This window comes from Panicum virgatum, chromosome 5N, assembly GCF_016808335.1.
Source record: "Panicum virgatum strain AP13 chromosome 5N, P.virgatum_v5, whole genome shotgun sequence".
Taxonomy (NCBI): domain Eukaryota; kingdom Viridiplantae; phylum Streptophyta; class Magnoliopsida; order Poales; family Poaceae; genus Panicum; species Panicum virgatum.
Window position 1 is genome coordinate 26,153,180 of NC_053149.1, and position 18,845 is coordinate 26,172,024.

General features: G+C 44.5%; 1 protein-coding gene across 1 annotated transcript; it reads left to right on the forward strand.

The window, feature by feature from the left end:
* Window positions 1-432: 432 nt before the first annotated feature.
* LOC120673376 lies at window positions 433-1,361 on the forward strand. Its single transcript, XM_039954182.1, has 3 exons — window positions 433-542; window positions 630-743; window positions 1,194-1,361. The coding sequence occupies exons 1-3, from the start codon at window positions 483-485 to the stop codon at window positions 1,347-1,349; spliced, it is 330 nt and encodes a 109-aa protein (XP_039810116.1). The 5' UTR covers window positions 433-482; the 3' UTR covers window positions 1,350-1,361.
* The last annotated feature ends 17,484 nt before the right edge of the window (window positions 1,362-18,845 follow it).

An 18,845-nucleotide genomic window follows, 5' to 3' on the forward strand; every position in this document is an offset into this window, starting at 1 on the left:
TACTATATATTCATTGAGCAGTTGCTACCCATAGTGATGCGAGGTTTTGTCAAGAATGAAATATGGGAGGCGTTAGCCGAGTTAAGTTACTTCTTTAGAGTTCTTTGTGCAAAAGAGATTGACCGTGCTCAGATACTTCAATTGGAAGCAAACATACCTATTATACTTTGCAAATTAGAAAAAATCTTTCCACCAGGTTTCTTCAATCCAATGGAACACCTAATGGTGCACCTGCCATATCAAGTGAGGGTAGGAGGCCCTGTAAAGTATACTTGGATGTATGGGATCGAAAGGTATAAATTCAGAACTCTTTTTCCCACCATTCTGCCTTACTATGGGCAATGAACTAATAATGGCTGCTTCCAGAGTTGAAGCGAAGTCATGCCTCTGTAATGGCTGCTAGGCGTCAACATCAAGAGGAATAAAAACATATAAGGAAGGAAGCTCATGATAGCAAATTGGCCAAGGATTATGCCCAAAGCATGTTGGAGTGGGGTAGAACTGTACAGTCTCAATTTCAAAGTTTGCAAAGCTTTATGGAGGTGAGATATGACATTCAACCTTCTCTGTTCAGCTTTGTACCAATTGAGCTACTTTCTGATTATATATGATGCATCGTTGAAATACAGAGTGTTGCTTTGCGTACTGGTATGCCAGCCACAAGTGTTCCTCCTCCCCTGCCACCGCCACCTCCGGCTCCCAGATATGCTGTTTCACCATCTCCAAATCCCTCACCTGAAAATGTAAGTTTGATTATTAGTATGAGACTTTGTTAGTCTTTATGTGTGGTTGCATGTTACTGAAATATTTGGAGCATAACCTTCTCTCGCTCCTGTATGGGAGATGACCACTATTTTCCAACAAAGAGTTATGCATCTCAATGATACATCAAAGTGTGATACATCTCATATTCTAAATTCCTAAGAAAGAATGTTTTCTGAAATTTTCCTTCTAAGACAATTTGAGGCCTGCCTCCACAATGTATTATATTTCATTACTGCATGTTCCAGTGTTGGTAGATAATGTCATTCTGAATATTTGGTGTGAAAATGTTGACTTGGGCCAATTTGTCAGGTAGAAAAGTGTTTGAAATGTCCACAGAAATCAGACTTCATGTTTTTCTGATTCTTAAACAAACAAAGATAATGTTTGCCTCATCTGCTGTTTAATTCATTGCTTGTTTAATTGCACAGGTTGGTACCTTTGGCTCATCTGTTGGAATGGAAACTCCTGAAGAAACATTGAGTAGGATCGCAAGTGTAAACTTTCGCAGCCATGTGAATGCAACTACAAGTGGTGGGGGTACCTACTCTCCACCAGTAGAGGAAGACTTCCCATTATTTCCATAGCAACTTTGGTTAAGCAAGCATATTTGGTTTCATGTCACTTAGTGAATCAGCTTGTAAGATGTTATTTTGCAACTAATATTAGTGGACCATAATGCTTGTATTAGTGAACCATGGAGCTTCAGTATTAGTGGACCATCAAGCTGGTATTGTTAAGTTGTTACCTACGTGAATGTTTTATCTTATGAAATTAATGCTATTGTTCCCATTCACATGTATTTGATTTTGTTTTTTAGAAAAAATAAGATGTGAATTCAAATATAAATTTTGTATTGGTTTCAAATTTAAATTTGTATAGGAGTTGGTTAAATGTTTGAACAAAATATTCCCTAGAGTAGTAAGTCCTAGGGAAAGTCCTAGGGAAACTACCTTTACACGTTGGCAGAAGGGAGCGGCCAGACCTTTCCCTTGGAACCAGTTTCCTAGGGAAAGAAGAGTTCCCTACCGTTTTCCAGGAAACCGTAGGGCAATGGACCTTTTCCCGTCGAATATTTCCCTAGGAACCATTCCCCACCAAAAATCCTAGGGAAAGCTGATCCCTACCGTTTTTCATCCTTTCCCTAGGAATTCAAACCCTAGGGAAACATGTGATTTCCAGTAGTGAGACTTACAAGCAAACCGAAGGTCGAACCTAACCGACGCACCCATGTTCACCAAAAGTACACTGAATTCTACCGTACTCCTACTCATAGGGTTTGTCATGAAGCCGAAAAGTTGTTTCGATGTATTGGTTGTCCTTTACAAAACTCTAATGTCTGGTATTTATAACCTAATAACAAGAATCCTACCCTAACACGACTCGACAAACTTGTTCCGAAAGAAAATAGCTAAAACTACTTTATTTACAGGAAAAATACTTCGAAATAATCGAACTCCTGGATTTTCTGATGACGTCGACCTCTCGTCCATGTCATCGCCTGCTGCTAGGCCGGCTTTTACTAATCCCTGACCGTGCATTGACCGAAATAGCACAAGCTTTGACCAGGCCACCACACAGTCTTGGACTGAACGAGTCATCGGCCTTCCTGAAAAATCCTCATCAGCTCAATTTCAATTACAAAAATTATAATTTCAAAATTTTGACGTCAACAGTATCAAAGGTAAAATAGAAAATATTTATTGGTTTGGTGGACTCTTTTTCTGAAAGAAATGAACACCAACCCAAAAAAAAACTTTCACAAGTTTATGATAAATTTCTTTATGCGAGGTTCAGCTGGGAATCATACAAGAGCAGGTAACTACGGGCTGATCACAAAATTTTATTTTCATGATAGTGCATAATGCATCTTGGAAGATGTTTAAGACCTGGCTACTTGATATTATTATGGTAATTTTTATAAAAATAATTTTTACACGGTGGCCTCTAGGCCATGTCATGTAATCGCATTGGTGGTATGTATCCCTAGGAAGTTAGAGTAAACTGTTGGGAAAGTGACTAAAGGAATTATAGGATGAAAAGGTTTGGTTGGCCGCCACGATACACTACTGCTTCAGTTCAAATTTTTACTGCTCCCTAATTTTTTAACCAAACATCTCTCTTTTATATTCTCTCATTCTCCTCACAAATTTTTCTCTCTCTTCTCTACGGCGCCCTTTAGTACCGGGCATCACCATCCGTACTAAATGTACCTAGCGGGAAACTGGTACTAACATTCAATTCTCTAGCTGTGGGCTCTCTTTGCTCCCCTCAAATCCCAGCTGGCCTCGGGTCTCTCTCTTTCTCCCTCCCCTCAGATCCCAACTGAGCTTAGAGCGGAACAACGACTGGTACGACTACACGGCGAGCAGCGCGACGACAATCGACAGATGTTGCCTCTCCAGCAAGCTAATAGAGCCGTTCTAGGGAGCCAAGTGGCGGGTTCAAGCACATGGCCAGCTTAGACCCCATGCGGTGGAGGCGACCGCCGGGTGCTCAAGGAGGAGGGGAACCTGACATCTAATATGTACAAGTCGGCCTGCTATCAGCAGAAGACTAGGACTGAACAAATGCATTGTATATTGTGCTTGCACTTTCCGGTCCCTTTCTGAATTTGTAGCACCTGAATATCGCCCATGGTGGTCCACTTTCTCGAGATTTAATCGCCAAGATCTATAGAGGCTTCAGATCGATCTGCATGACCTGTAGTGATTTTGGCGATCATTGCTCTATTCGCAAGTGCAGGTGAAATTCACAGTTGAGCATAGCGCATTATCATTTAAACATAGCCAGCTATTTTCCCGTATGAAGTCTACGCCCATCACCTTTGTCAAACATAGATGATTGGCAAGATACAACACCAGTCACCTATCATTGGAGCATAAGTGACGGGCGTAGGGCATCACCCGTCACTTTTCAATTGTTAAAGGTGACGGGTTGTGCTTCCATGCGCTGTCACCTGTTGAATATTTAAGGTGACGGGCTTTGATTGTTGCCCGTCACATTCGACTATATATACCCCTGCAGGTTGTTTTTTTTTGCTTCCGGCTACATCCTAGAGCACAGCTAGGATTTGGAAGTCATCTTGGTCCAGTAAATTAACACACAGAATAGAGACTATTTACTATATATAAATGGAGACATGTAACTTAAATCTACAATCATGCATATATCACAAAGGTTCATATATCACAAATGTTACATTTACCACAAAGGTTCATATATTACAAAGATTCATATACAAAATTTTACATCAGAAACAACCACCAAGTGTACATGGCTTCTTGCAGTGATCCTGCAAAAATAGGCAAGAGATCACTATTTCAACATAAACAAGAAGTATATAGGTGAGCCCTTTGAGGCTGAGGTATTTTATGCTCCATACCCTTTGAGGCTGAGGTATTTATATATTGTTCTCTCAATCTCTCTTGGTGAGCAACAAGTATATCTCTCAATCTCTCTTGGTGAACAACAAGTATATCTCTCAATCTATTTGTGCAACAGACAACTATTTCAACATGAACAAGTATATCTTGGTGACCATCCATAAATATCTTAGCCTCAAAAGGCATAAATAGATGCGTACTTGCCATAAACACATCAGGCTTGACTGCTGCATCTATTTCATGCCGTTTTAGGCTGAGGTAATTATGTTTTGTCCTCACAATCTCTCTTGGTGAGCAACAAGTATATCTCTCAATCGCTCTTGGTGAGCACTGAGGTCAATCTATCTCCCATATCATGATTTGCCAAAAATGCTCAACTATGACCAAAACAAATGAAAGAAGACCTCAACTATATATATGACAGCAAGTATTCATGAATATTTAGCATTTCAAAGAAGCATCAGTCAATATTTAGCATTTTCAAAAAGGCATCACAACAATATTTAGCATTTCAAAAAAGGCACTTCAGAGGTTGGGAGCCCTCGGGCGCCGGTGACGCCACACAGACCTCCCTCCAGAGGAGCTTGGCCCTCTTCCGGGACTGTGGTGCACTCACCCCGCCAAAGATGGTGGTGACTGCGTGCTGCGGCTCCTGGAAGCCTATGCTGGCCCCGCCTGGGCCAGCCTGGTCGCGGTCGCTGTGGTGGTCACAGTGGTGCTCGTCGTGGCTCCGCTAGTGGTTCACCGCGAGATCCTTCACGAGAAAGCACTCGGTGAGGTCGTGCCGGTCGGTGCGATGGAGCTCCCACCACTTTCCCCTAGGCTATGGCCTTGGGCGTCCCTCGACGGATAGGACGGCAGCAGCCTTCTGCTTGTTCTCCTTGACGCCGGGTTTCGGGGGCCATCGCGCGCCGAAGTCTCCTTGGGGGTGCCCCGGCATTCGACCCTGGTGTGCGCCTTGGAGTCTCGGGCGCACTTGTCTACTAATGCGAATAGCTCGAAGACGGTCTCTACATTGTGGGTCTCTAGCTTGCCCACCAACCGCTTGTTGGTGACTCCCTCGCGGAATAGTGTTGCGTACCTGGCTGAAACACTGGATGTACTAATGCAGTGTTTCACAGTTGCACTGACGTACGGCGAGGAGATCGCAGCGCATCCCAGGTCGCATGAATGACCCGGAGAAGTTGGTGACGAACTGCTCGCACAGCTCCCCCTAGGACCCAATGGATCCCGGCGGGAGGTTCATCAACCATGATCGAGCGGTGCCCCGGAGGGCGACGTGGAAGTAATTGGCCATGACCTGGGGGCATCCCCCCGCCGCCTGGATGGCAGTGGTGTAGATATGGAGGAATTCCTCCGGGTCGATGGTGCCGTCGTACTTCTCGGTCAAGTCGGGTCAGAACTTGGTGGGCCAATTGACCCGCCTCAAGCTCTCCGTGAAAGCCCGACAGCTGGCCTCGTACGGCCTGATGTCGTCATCGGAGGTGGTGGTATTGGCCATGGGCAAGCCGGAGGACACTTGCTCGTCTACGGCCAGACGCCGCCTCTCCCGCACTCTCTCTCCAGAGCGGTGCGGGCATCCTCGCTGGCCTTCATCCCATTGAGGTGAGACCGAAGGTTGGGAGTCCCCCCGACACAGGTACCGGATCGTTGAGGCTGCGCCGTGGGCTCCTCGTGGGTGGTGCAGGAGTTCTGCACCTTCGTTCCTGGTGAGGCCTTCCGCACCAGGCTTGCCAGCTTGTTGAGCCAGTCTCCCTCGGAAGTTCCTGCTCCCGCCCTCAACAGAGGGTGGCACAGCAAAGCACGAGCCACGGTGAGCGCTTCCCCTGGGGAAATGCTACCACAGCTGAGGTGGCTGCGAGCCGGCGGGCCTCGCCGCATCGTGTGGACCGCGCTTCTGCCCTGAACTGGGCGATGCTGGCATCGGCTGATGCCGTTCTGCCAGACTCGGCCCAAGGGACATCTTGTCGTGGCGGCACAGTGACATGCGATACCAGTCGCCGGACGGCCGGAATCGTGGAGGATGAGCCCCCAGCCCCCAGACAAGGAGGGGCGGTGGAGAGCCCATGACGCGGATGTGCACGCTCGTTGCCACTTTCTCCATCGGAATGGTCGGAGTGGTCCGCCATGGATTCTACGAGATTGAGCTTTGCAGAAAGGAAAATCTTACACGTTACACCACCTACCTAGCGTGCCAGCTGATGGTGGGTGAGTGTTGGCACTCCTTAGCCTAACAAATTACTCCGCAAGTGCACAGAGACCGATTGTAGCTTTCACCAGGGAGTATACATGGGATATTGAATCCAAGGAACGGTAAAGCTTCGACCAAACCTAAAACTGTTCAGCCAGACACAACCAGCGAGAAGAGGAAACGAGGGAAGAGGGCCTAACTCTAGATAGCCTACTACTCTGCCTAGTTGACAAGCTAACTATGGCTAGAAGAGGAAGGACTTTAGAAAGGGGTGAGAGGGGAGTCCAACGGTAACCTGCAACTACTGCTATGAAAACACCCGAACGTGGTGGACTACGAGGGACGGATAGGGCTGTCACCACCTACCACCTACCACAACGGTTTCGTGGGGTGGAACACAACCTGAGATAACTAACCAAGCCTGGGCACCACGCCCACAGCTATTGAGCTACTTGCTCCTACCGTGTACTTAGATAGAAAGCAACCTCAAATAAGTAGAACTTTCTAATTACGCAGATTAAAGAAAGTAACTTAACAAGTAACTAAGGCAGAAAGTAAAGCTAGCGAGAAACTGAAGTTGAGACAAGGAACTTACTCAAAGTATATTCCTCCGAGGTGGATACAAAAGATGGAGTAAGACCGTGAGAACTCGAGTCCGCTTCTTTAGCTTGGCTTTCACCAGAGCTCACACCTCACTCTCTCCCTATTCTGATACAAAGGATATAACAAGAGAACTCTCTTCTCATTTGGATGGTATGTTCTGAAGTGAGGGGTGGAGCTCTATTTATACTACTTCAGGGTTGGTACTAAGCTTGGCGTTAGTTGCGTGCAGGTAAGACGGTTATGCTTTACATCCACATCAAGGGGGAGCTTCAGAGGCCGACAAGTGGGGCCGGATGGCCTCCCCTAGGTCGGCCGGCCTGGGGGTGCCTCCGATCTCCCACCGCCTTCTCGTGGACACTCCTGATTCCCTCCTGAGGTCGGTAGTAGTTGCTTGGCTTCAACGCAAAAATTTAGAGGCCAGCCGGCCTCACCTAGGCCGGTCGGCCTGAACCTGGTTCGTCTAGGGTCTCCGTTGCTCTGTCACATTGATCATGAGTTGCACATTGCTCCTCAAGTCGATTTGAGTCTTCAGTCTTTGGTTTGTCACTGCAATCGGGCCCATCTTTACTTGGTTCAAGCCTTTTGGTCTCAACTTGTGATTTTTGCATGAGACACCCTTGGGTTGGATTGTTCTTGTGCTCAGAACCATGAACCACAAAGTTGCATGATGAAGCTCCACGGGGGTAGGCCGGCCGGCCTGGCCTAGGCCAGTTGGCCTGGGATTCTTCCCATTTCAGCTCATTTTTGTATATGTCGTTCCTGAATTCAAATACCCACCAAAACTCGTGGAACTTGTTAATGTTAGTTAAAATCATCACAATATGGCCCTAAAAGTATGAAATCCGAAGGAATGTTGGCGGTAAAATTCATCGAAATCAACCGCCAACAGTGAGTACAGCTAGGAGGGATTCGAGGGAACCCCCGTTTAGAGATTCGACCAGGGGTGTAAAACATGTGAGGATCCCCATTCCAGAAGTGAGTTGAGATGATGATTTTAGACAGGTTCAGGCCGCCCGGAGGCATAACACCCTTTGTCATGTGTGTTGTGATTGGTTCTTGCTGATCCCGAGTTGGAGAGTCAAACCCAGAATGTCTGCATCAGGTCCCAAAAAAAGGGATCCCTTACATGTCCTGGATCTTTCTATTTATAGGCTACAACTACCTTCTCTACTCTTCTTTAACTCGTGTGAACGCCACTTTTGTATGATCTGGGGGCCATGGGATATTGGCGGGTGGACCCCTACGTCCTTGGATGATCTGGGGGCGTCTGGCAGGCCCTCGTACTCCGGGGTGTCCTATGGGACACCCGGGGTGGTCTGACGCAGCTGTGTGGCGCTGGGGTCACCCCGCGGACCCTCATGGTCCGGGGTGACCCTAGTCAACCCCGGGGAGATGGCCGGGGCTGCCCTGGTTTTACCGCGACGGGGGGCACGGTAAACGACGGTGGGTCACAGTCACCGTCCATCTTCAAGTTGACGGGATGGGTAGCCCAGGGATAAGCTATCAGCCGCCTATCTCCTGATCATCTTAGCGCACAACGTCCCTGTAATCATGATGTTCTTACGGGGAAGCCACGCGCACCATCGGGCTCTGTACCGAGCCAGGTGGGTGGGCGCCGTAACCCTCGGGATTTCCCGCCTGGTAAAGATCTTTTACTAGGCGGGTGTCTTCGAGGGGAAGGATGAGGCCTTCCCGAGCTTCTCGTGCCGGGCCGAGCCTGACCCGTTCCATGCTGTCATCCGTCTCCGCGGGTGGTTACTCAGGGCTGGGGCCCCCAGGATGACGTCTACGGATGACATCGCTGGTGAGCCACGCTTCCTTAATCGCCCGTTTATCTAGGATTATGGGTACCTCCGTTCCCATTACACTGACAGTCACCTTTCAAGGACCATAGGTTAAGGGGCTAGGGTTTAGGTGACCTGTGTGCTCTAAAAAGGTGACGGGCTTCATTAAGGATCGCCACCTGTACCTACAAGAACAATGCCCGTCATCTATGATTTGAATACAAGTGACGGGCTACACATATAGCCCGTCACCTATATAATAGGTGACGGGCTTCATGAGCCGCATCACCTTACCTCTGTCAAAGGTGACGGGCCACTTTTTTGCGAGGCATAATTGGGGCCCTAGGAGAACAAAAGGTGATGCGCCTCATTTGTGCGCGTTACCTTTCATATTAGGGTGATGCGCAACATAGTGGTGTCACCTTTGTGTGGGTCACTATAATGCGGTTCTTACATAGTGTGACATAAATTTCAGATCAATGTTTTCCTTGATGTAATGCAAGAGAGTGCTGATTGGATAAAATAAAAGAATGATTCATGTCATACAAGTATTTTTTTTTTGTTGCTAGTCATCGTATGCTAATAACCATATGCTCGCTTCTTTGTATCATAGCACAACCTATCGGATTACCATTTCTACCCATATGCTCAAAGATAATATTCATAGTGCAAGATCAAGCATGCACAAATAAACAAAGGAAACAAATACAGAAGCTGTTGCAAATATATTATTGCCTTTTCTTTAAACCCAAGTGGAGACAGACTGTCTTACCACATATACATGAGATATGCACGTGGTGGTCAGTTACATATAAGACAACTCTTTACAGCTTTGTATATTTTGGAAGCTAATCATTAAATATGACCAAATATATAAAAAAAATTGGGCCTACATTTAATGCCACAAGATTTTCCATTTAAAAATTAAAGACATGCCTTTTTGGTTTGGTCCGTTTCCTCCTCCTCTTCTTTCTAGTCTTCATTCTTTCTCCAATTGATCTTGTCTCTCATCACATATATATTTTCTCCCTGGTGGTTTCTCAAATCTCATCGATTCAAAGGCTTTGGATATTGCGGGAGCAAAGAGTTGAGATCGAAAAGGTAAGACAGTGGATTTTTGTTTTTGTTTCGTATAAGGATAGTTATTTTTTCCTACAAGAAAATTTCAGATCTAGATCTGTCATTGGAAATACTTCAATTCCATGAATCATATTTCTTTGTTACCTTTGGTTGTCGTTGGAAATACAAAGGTACAGACCTATCTCCCAAACCTTTGCCCCTCTCATCTATCCTACCATGAATAATGGAGCCGTGGAGGGGTCTTCAGGCACCACCTTCCCTCTCGTGCAAGTCAAAGAGATGCTGCTTGTGTTGCCTTTAATTTCTTTATTTCAAGCTAACATGTCAAATCCCTGGATCGGAATTGTTTCGGCTCTCGTAACAGCAAAGGGCATGGCTGGAAAATCCAGCATCCCTACGAGTGGCAAGTTGTTGTCTGCATAATTAACGAAGTGTACAGTGAGTGGCACCACCAAACCATGCATGCCTAGCTACATGTCACAGATGAGCAGATCGAAGGACTAGATCTCAGCACTACTGTACGGGAGCTCCTTTAATTTCTCCCCTCTAGATCTGAGCTTAGGTTAGTGAAAGCCTTATTTGTTTCCATAGGTCTGAGCTCTAACCCTATTTTCACAAGTACCTCCATGACAGCGAAGGAGAAAAGGACAGCACTAGTGGTGGTTCAGTGAACAAAATAGCTTGACTGACCTTACTTTAAAAGTCGAGGTTATCCCTTAAAGGGCTCCATTGCTCGTTGTCTCTGGTAGAGGGTTACACGGATATGATGAGGTAATGCGAAGCTCAGAGGGAAGAAGACTCATCCAAGTGCTCTGCACTAGGCTCACGTTGATGAAATTGAATCGATATATGGTGAATCTACACCACAGCCTGAACACTACCCATGTCCCTACCCTTAAATTTACTGCTTTTCTATCCTTCTTAAATTTTTCTCGTTTCGCTCCCACTCTATAGAAAAGCAGTGGAAAATAATATAATATACGTCAGCGGAACTTTTTGTGTATAGAAAATTAAATGTTTCACCCAAGTAACCATGCACAATTAAGTAAGTTCAAGCTTCTCTAACAGGTTATCTACCATCTAGTATGCAATTATTTAAACATTAGGTGGTGGGCAAACCCGCAGTTATCTACCATCTAGTATGCAATTAAGTAAGTTCAAGCTTCTGGAACTTTTCTGTAATGTTTATTGGTTATGGGCAAACCCGCAGTGGTGGCCTCCAGGAAAGAATTCCACCAAGCATTGCGTATGGATCCACCAAGTTTATATATTAGGTTTGCTTTATTTAGGAGCTTGAAGAGTACTAAGTAATTTAAATGGGTTCTCATGATCTCTAGGAGGGACAATTTATAGCAATGTTCATTGTTGCTGTTTCAGAATTGATTAATGCATCAGTTTGGGATCATATATGTACTCATCTGGCTCACTATTTTTATTTTTTAATTATTTATTTCTTCATTTATGATCTCCAGATGCAAAGGAAGGTCATCCTTTGCATTCATATTATATGGAGTAATATCCCTTCATATATACTTCACATTATGCATTATTTCATCCTTTTTTATGTTGAGTTGTTATCATTTATATTATCTTCTGATTGATCATATTATATGGATACCACCTCCAGCAACAAGGGAAAAGGAGTGATGAATGCTATTTCTACTGATAGTAACCCTGTTGACAAACAATTCAAACTGTTTGATGGGGAATCACTCAATCAGGCACCAGCACCATCAACTATGCCTTATAGTCAGAGCTATATGGCTCCTCCAAATACATTTTATGGTGAACCACTTGTTGTTGCTCCCTTAACTGTAGCTAAGCCAGGAGAACCAGTGGACCACACCCCTTCAAGCATTTTAAATCACAAGGCATATAAGGGTGGGTGGAAGGTTCTCCGTTATCCCAGGCCTGGAAGAGTAGATAAGGTAATTGTCCATTGTTTTCATATTTTTTCTCGATACAACAATGAGATACTCATTTTCCTATTATACGAATTATTTTCATGTTCTTTATATCTTTTTGTTAAAGGTTTCCTTATATGATTGCCTAGTTAATACCAGAACAAGTTAATTTTTCAAGAATGAGTATCTCATGTGTTTCCATCGTGATTATAATTGTAGATAAATTTCGCCACTGCAAAAACATTGTGCGGATGTTAGTTTAGTTTTTGAAGGGTTATATTGAGCTAATAGGAGTTTTCACAAAATAATTTAATCGATCTTCATGTATTTTATATTTATTAAGAAAGCCTAGATCAATGAGTTTAACATTTTAATGGATGCTAACTTGTTTGTATTTTCTTGCTAGCAAATTCACAAGCACATGACTAGTATGTCTTAATTACACTTGAACGGCTAACAATCTCATGCAATTGATTCAGTAATAAAGGCATCACTTAGATCCCTAAACTCTCAAACCATCCATCCGAGTCCCTAATCGTGTTAAGTTGTTCATCCGAGGTCCCAAACGCGCCATGTAAGCAACCAAAGCCGACATGGCATGCCACATAGCACCTTGGTGGCAAAAATTTGTAAAAAACCTGTAATGTCACATCTACTCCGATTTACTCCTCTCTCTCTCTCTCTCTCTCTCTCTCTCTCTCTCTCTCTCTCTCTCTCTCTCCATCGCTCATGCTCGCCCTTGCCGCCACTACCGTCCCCACGCTCTGCTTCAATCCCACCCGCCGCAACCACCATCTAAAGCCGGCCCACGCGTGGGGGAGCATCGTCGCCGGGCGCGGGTGGTGCTCAATCGGCCCACACGTTGGGGAGCTCCACTGGCCCGTGCGTGGGCAGCTTGGACAGCCTGTGTGAGGGGAGAGACATTGACCCGCTGCCATCGGGAGCGGGGGAGGTCCACTGGGTGAGGCGGCCTTGTCAATTAGCGCCATCTCCCCATCGTCTTCCGCCCTCCCACTGTTGGCCCGCCCAGACGCCCATCGCGCCACCCACCTCAACATGGCTTCCTCGCGCACTGCCATCCTTGAACCATGATGACCCCGAACATGCCCCCGGTCACAGGCGCGAAGGGTCCCGGCCGGGTGCCCACAATAGGAACAGGAGGTCCATTGTTCGCCCCGCGCGCCACACACAACGCGCTAAGTTCGATGTCGTTCGCTCCGCACGCCTCTATCTGGCCACTTCCCCATCTGATTCCCTCGCCATGCCGCTAAGAACAGGGCGCCGCCGCACTAGACGGGGCTGCTGCCAAGGCGTCCTCAACGCTGGTCGCGAGCGTTCAGCCCTATGCCATGCTTCCATGTGCATTGACCCCTCCAGACTCACTACTTGCGTGGGCTGCCAGTGTCATAGCAAAGTGGCACCATGACAAGCGCATGCGGCAACGGGCCTGACGGGTGGAGCGGCGGCAGGTCAGCACAAGCTCGCGCTAGCGGCCTCCATGGTCCAGGTAGCTCATGCTCAGCGTCGACTGTGCCTTACTCTCCGTAGAAGGCGATGGTGGCGAGGAGCACAATGGCCAGCAGGAGGCGGCGGCAGAGAAGGCGCCCATGGTGGAAAGATAAGGGAGAGAGAGAGAGTAAATGGAGAGTGCGAGAGAGATTGGAGACTGCCAGAGAGATTGGAGAGGGTGAGGGAGAGAGAGAGAGAGAGAGAGAAGGGAGAGTGTGAGAGAGATTGGAGAGGGTGAGAGAGATGAGACTATATAGGTTTTTTTGCCAATATTTGCCACCATGGTGCCATGTGGCATGCCACATCAGTTTTGGTTTCTTACGTGGCGCATTTGGGATCTCAGATGACCACTTAACACACTTTAGGGATCTAGATTGACGAGTTGAGAGTTTAGGGACCAAGGTAAAACTTCCGGACAAGTTTGAGGGCCTGTAATGCAATTTACTCTTGAAAATATATACACAATTAAGTTGTGTGAGCAATAGGAGAAACCTCTAAGTTTCATCCCGCTCCTTTTGGGACTCGTATTTGTAGAAATCTTACAACTTGTGCTGAAGTAAATGTATTAGTGGTATCCTGGATATTCAAATCTGGAGGTTCCTGTTGGAATGGTTAAAGTTACAGCAGCACTTCAAAGGCCGAGATCATATGTGCTAAAATTGATTGTTCCAAACGGTGGAAATTTTGGTGGGGGAAAGGATAGCGCTACCTCTCATGCAACCACAGCCAACCTCCATGTTGGTTACCATTGTGGCTACCTAGCCATTAAAATTCTATTTTGTATACATAAAATTTAATGAATAGATGGTCGAATCCACTACCTCACAAGAAAGGATCGAATATAATTGAAATATTATTAGAGCGATAGCATGCCACACATTTCTCTGTTCACTTTCGCTTTTCTTCTGTCCTGTTCTCAGAATCCTATAATATGTTTGAAAATAATTAATAAGTTGCTCTGTGACTGAACATTGCACTACGTAATCTTTGGTTATCTTTGCAAAGACTGTATATCTAAATAAAATTCTAAACTGAATGGTACTTGTTGCTACAATCAATCATGTCCACATTTTATGAACATATGAAATGCCAAGTTGCCACTGAATAGAAAGTTCTACTTTCTGCGCTGATGTGTATATTTATTTTTCCTACATGCAGACATATAATCATAAAGATTTTGGCAAACTTCGCTCCAAAAAAGCAGTTATGAACCTCCTGGATGAGTTATGGAGGTTGGAGCAAAATGAAAAGGTTAAAGTTCTACACAACTGTAGCCATATATTTTTACATTTGAACAATATGTTTGTATATATATATATTAACATTTCTCATTTTTAACCTTTTTACATTGATACTGATCAGTACATGCTTATTTGTCGGCTTTTTACAGAAGTCGGATGATCAGCATGAGAAAAGTTGTGGTATGGCATTAAAGTAGTATGTAACATTCATTCTTGGCTTCATACAGATATAACATGTTTCTAATATATATCTTAGCCCTTAACTAATCTATACGAGAATTGTTCTTCTCCCCACTTACACTGAGCATGGATGGAGCCCAATGAGTGCTATAACATTTTATAGCTTTAGTTTTTTTCTTGTATATACATTTTTGATAATGGGATCAACAAAGTCCTTCCTGGATAAAAAACACAAAACTGAAAAGTAATGTATATATATGAACAGATGAAAGGAGTTCTGACACAAAATTCCATGCTTAATATGTTCAGATGGGCAAGATGATAATGCCACTTTCAGAAAATATATGTATACTTAGATGATCTGAAATTTCATGTCATTATTATGTTAGAAAAATAATTTAAGTTACTATACTTCAAAAACATTTGAAGGTGCAAATCAGTCAGCCGAAGGAAATAGTGGTGCAAGTGCTGGTCAATCTGCTGAACGAAAAGATGCTGCAGGTGGGTGCTGCTTTCAGTTTAATCAATTTTTTCCTGGAGAAATGTCATTTACTAGTTAAATAAACGTGCAGGTATGAATCAATCCGCTGAAGGAAAGAGTGCTGTAGGTGCTAGTTATTCAGCCAAAGGAAAGAGTGCTACCTACTAGAATTTTCAAAATCATGTTTCCGCATGATTCGAGGGAAAGAGCCTTGCTAGACTGGTAAAAAATTCACAATCAAGTTGCACAGATTGTGATCTGGAGTAGTATTTGTTGCGACATATGTCAAATAAGTTTCCTTTCAGAGGATGGGAGCGTCAATAATTAAACTATGTTACAACTGTTATGTGCTCTCTGCCGAGGTAGCTTTAAGAATAAGTATGATTTATTATGCTCTGTGTATGGTATATAAATATACCAGTATCAATGTTGTTGTTCATAATGCACAATGGCAACTTTTTGAATGGTGATATCAAAGAAAAGGTTTCTTATATCTCGATTAATTACTGAACTTATTTGTGCTTCGTGCTTTTGTGTAAACTTATTTGTGTTTTGCTTTTGCGGTGCACTTGACAGTTACTGCAGCGGTCTGAATATGCACACTTTGGATGAAAGAAAACTATTTATATAGTATGGCTGCCATTTCCTTCTGATATACTGGAAGTCAAATTGTTTTCTTTTTTATATCTCTTGTACTCCTCAATTTTTTCGAAAAGGGAATTTTTTTTCTTAAACTCAATTATAGTTACATCCAAATTATATGGCACTACTTGAAAATATATCGAAGCCTCTACAAAAAAGACACACAATCTTAAAATGGGAGAAAGCAAGTACACTAATGACTATCAATCCGTAGACTACACCCTCCACCCATATGCCTGGGTAAAAAAAAATCCTCAACCATTTGTGTTAATCGCCTTTTGGAGGATAGCCCATATGCGAAGCCAATGCGAAGTTGTGAAAGATAACCTGCAAAAAAGATGTTTGTTTATACTAAAAAGTTAGACTATTTTTCCTCCACAGAGACCAACATGTCGCTGTTGATTCATGTAACACTAGATATTTAAAAATGGCGCTAATCCCCCTCTGCCAAATCCCAAGCATGTGTGGCATACTTTGTGGCTGTGGAAGCCCAAAAGTAGCATGCATACTTGCCCATACCATAGGAGCTAGACGCCACTCATAAATGTTGAATAGTCTCATATCCTTATAGCAAAATCAACACTGTTCACTACCATGTTAGTTCCGCTTAATTACATTGTCTTTCACTAAGATTACCCCTCTCCGAAGGTACCAAATAAATATTTTTACTTTTAGTGGGGCCTTTATTATCCAAAGTTGTTTGTTAATCTTTGGTTCACATTATGGATTAGAGCTAGGTCGTTCTATTTCACCGAGAATCCATTCACGAGTTCCAAGTATTTTATATAGGATTCACTAGTAGAAAACAAGCCAAAGATCCACTCTAAAAGTACCGGTATAAAAATGAACCGGTACCTATGCTAGCATAGGTACCGGTTCATCTTCATACCAGTACTTTTGGGGTTGATGGAATCTATGAATGAGTCTTAGGTACCGGTTGGTAACACCAACCGGTACCTAAGGCTCACCACAGGTACCGGGTGGTAACTTTTACATTAGTACCGGGTGGTACCATCAACCGGTACCTATGGATGAGCCTTAGGTACCGGTTAGTAACACCAACCGGTACCTTAAGAGCCTTAGGTAGCGGTTGGTGTTACCAACCGGTACCTAAGGCTCATCAAAGGGTTACTTCAAAAGGAAAATATCTCTCTTCTCATCACAAGTGATGTGTAGGTGAGATGGTAAGAAATGTGCACGTGATGCAAGAAGTCACAAGTTCGAATCCCAGCCACCACCGCATGCATATTTTTGACAAAAATGAATGCCATTGGTACCAGTTGTGTTACCCGGTGCTAAAGCCAAGAGCCTTTGGTCTCGGTTGCGGGGTACCGGTTGGAAAAACCGGTACCTAAGGCCCTATTCAACCGGTGCCTAAGGGCCTTTTTCCAGTAGTGATTCTTGTGTCCCAAATGATGTTCAGGAATTTTCATTTTGGATTTTTTAGATATATTCATCATGGTCTAAAAGATGCGTCTAGACTTTTCTAGATTTATTTTAAAGCCTGAAAATATATTCTGGATGAATGAAATCCTTTCTTTATTAATCCGGGACTGGTTTCAACTCATTTTGCTCCCATCAAATTCCCTGTTATCTAACCTTTCCCCCCGACCAAGTCATGCCTGAAACAGAGTTATAGCATGTAGCACGCCGCGCTGATTAACCCGGTTATGCGCTTGTATCACCAGAAATATGGCATCGGCTTCACTTTATGACCTTCTTCGTTGTTATATATACGCGCAACTCTAAGATCCCTTTCATGTTTAATCAGTAGTCCAGCCTACTTTGGCATGACAAACTGACGTGTATCATTGAAACTGCTATGCGTGCATGCCGGCTGGTGAACTTGTGCAAGGCCCTAAATTAAACTAAGAAATAAAGTCAACCACAGTGATGTATGTGCAAGGCCCTAAACTAAGAACTTGTGCAAAAATGATGCGGCAGCATGCGGGCTGCCGCGTCACCCCGCAAAAGCAATTGCGGCTTGTGCGGACACGGGGTGGGCAGCCGCTACCCGCCCCGCTTGCAACCCTAGTTATGCGGGCTTTTTAGTTTTGTCTTTTGTTTCCCATACTCCGGCCTGATGAGATACACGATGCTGGCTGCTGAGCAATCGTCACAGGGTTTACAAGAGACAAGCCTTTTAATTTCCATCCGAGAGCCTAGTGCCTGAAAATCAACCATATGTAAGAATTCTTGACACTGAACAAATACCGGTTTCCCTCTGGTGTTAAATTAGTCCAATCAAAGCTTATTGACGTGCTGAACAAAATAAAAACTGCTCGGAATGGAGTATGACAATTCGCACGTGTCCTGTTTTCGTCTTGAGGCGATTGTTTCTTTTTCTCTAGGCTAATCAATTAGACCACGTTTCATCTCCCCAGTGGCAACCAGGAGCATTCCTAGGCCAGGCGGTCGCCATCAAAATTCAATGCCAACCTTGGCTGGCAAGTAGTTGGTGCCTGGTCTAGTATTGACTGCCAAAGCATCTTCCGATCCTTCCCTTGTGCTGAGCCCGTGTCCTAAACCTGCTGGCGACGCATGTACCTAGCGAGTAAACATATCTGTGCATAATGTACAGATCATGATCGCTGACCAGGCTTTCTGTAGTCTAAAGACAGTGACCTCCAGGCTCGACACACTAACTTCATTTTTGTGGTTTCTACCTTGGTCAGCAAGGAAGCTGTGACAGTGTGCAATCCACGGTTACAGTTGCTATATAAAGTCTGGAAACGGAACAGCCAGAACAACTTAGTCAATCATAAGCACAAAGAACTCAGAGCAACGCAGACGAACTCCTTATTAGTCGACTACGATATAGCAGGGTTGCTGATCATAAGCTGATGGGGAAGAAGAAGAAGACCAAGTCCACTTCTGGTATATGGTAGGCCGTGGCGTCGTGGTTCGTCTGCTTCGGCTCGGCTAATAAGGCGGCCGACTCTGGGAGCCCTGGGTATGACCCGGCGGCCGAAATGGTAGCAGCTGCTAAGCATTTCTCCAGTGCGCACAATGTGAAATTTGGTTGACCAGTGTGGCTCGGTGAAAATTTGTACATAGTATGGTTATAGATTGGTTCTAGCGG

What these genes read in the sequence shown, in the direction of transcription:
- LOC120673376 (XM_039954182.1), top strand. Translation starts at nt 483, where the DNA reads ATGTTGGAGTGGGGTAGAACTGTACAGTCTCAATTTCAAAGTTTGCAA. An exon ending in GTTTGCAAAGCTTTATGGAG is followed by an intron (nt 543 to 629) that starts GTGAGATATGAC and finishes GTTGAAATACAG; the next exon opens with AGTGTTGCTTTGCGTACTGG. An exon ending in CAAATCCCTCACCTGAAAAT is followed by an intron (nt 744 to 1,193) that starts GTAAGTTTGATT and finishes TTAATTGCACAG; the next exon opens with GTTGGTACCTTTGGCTCATC.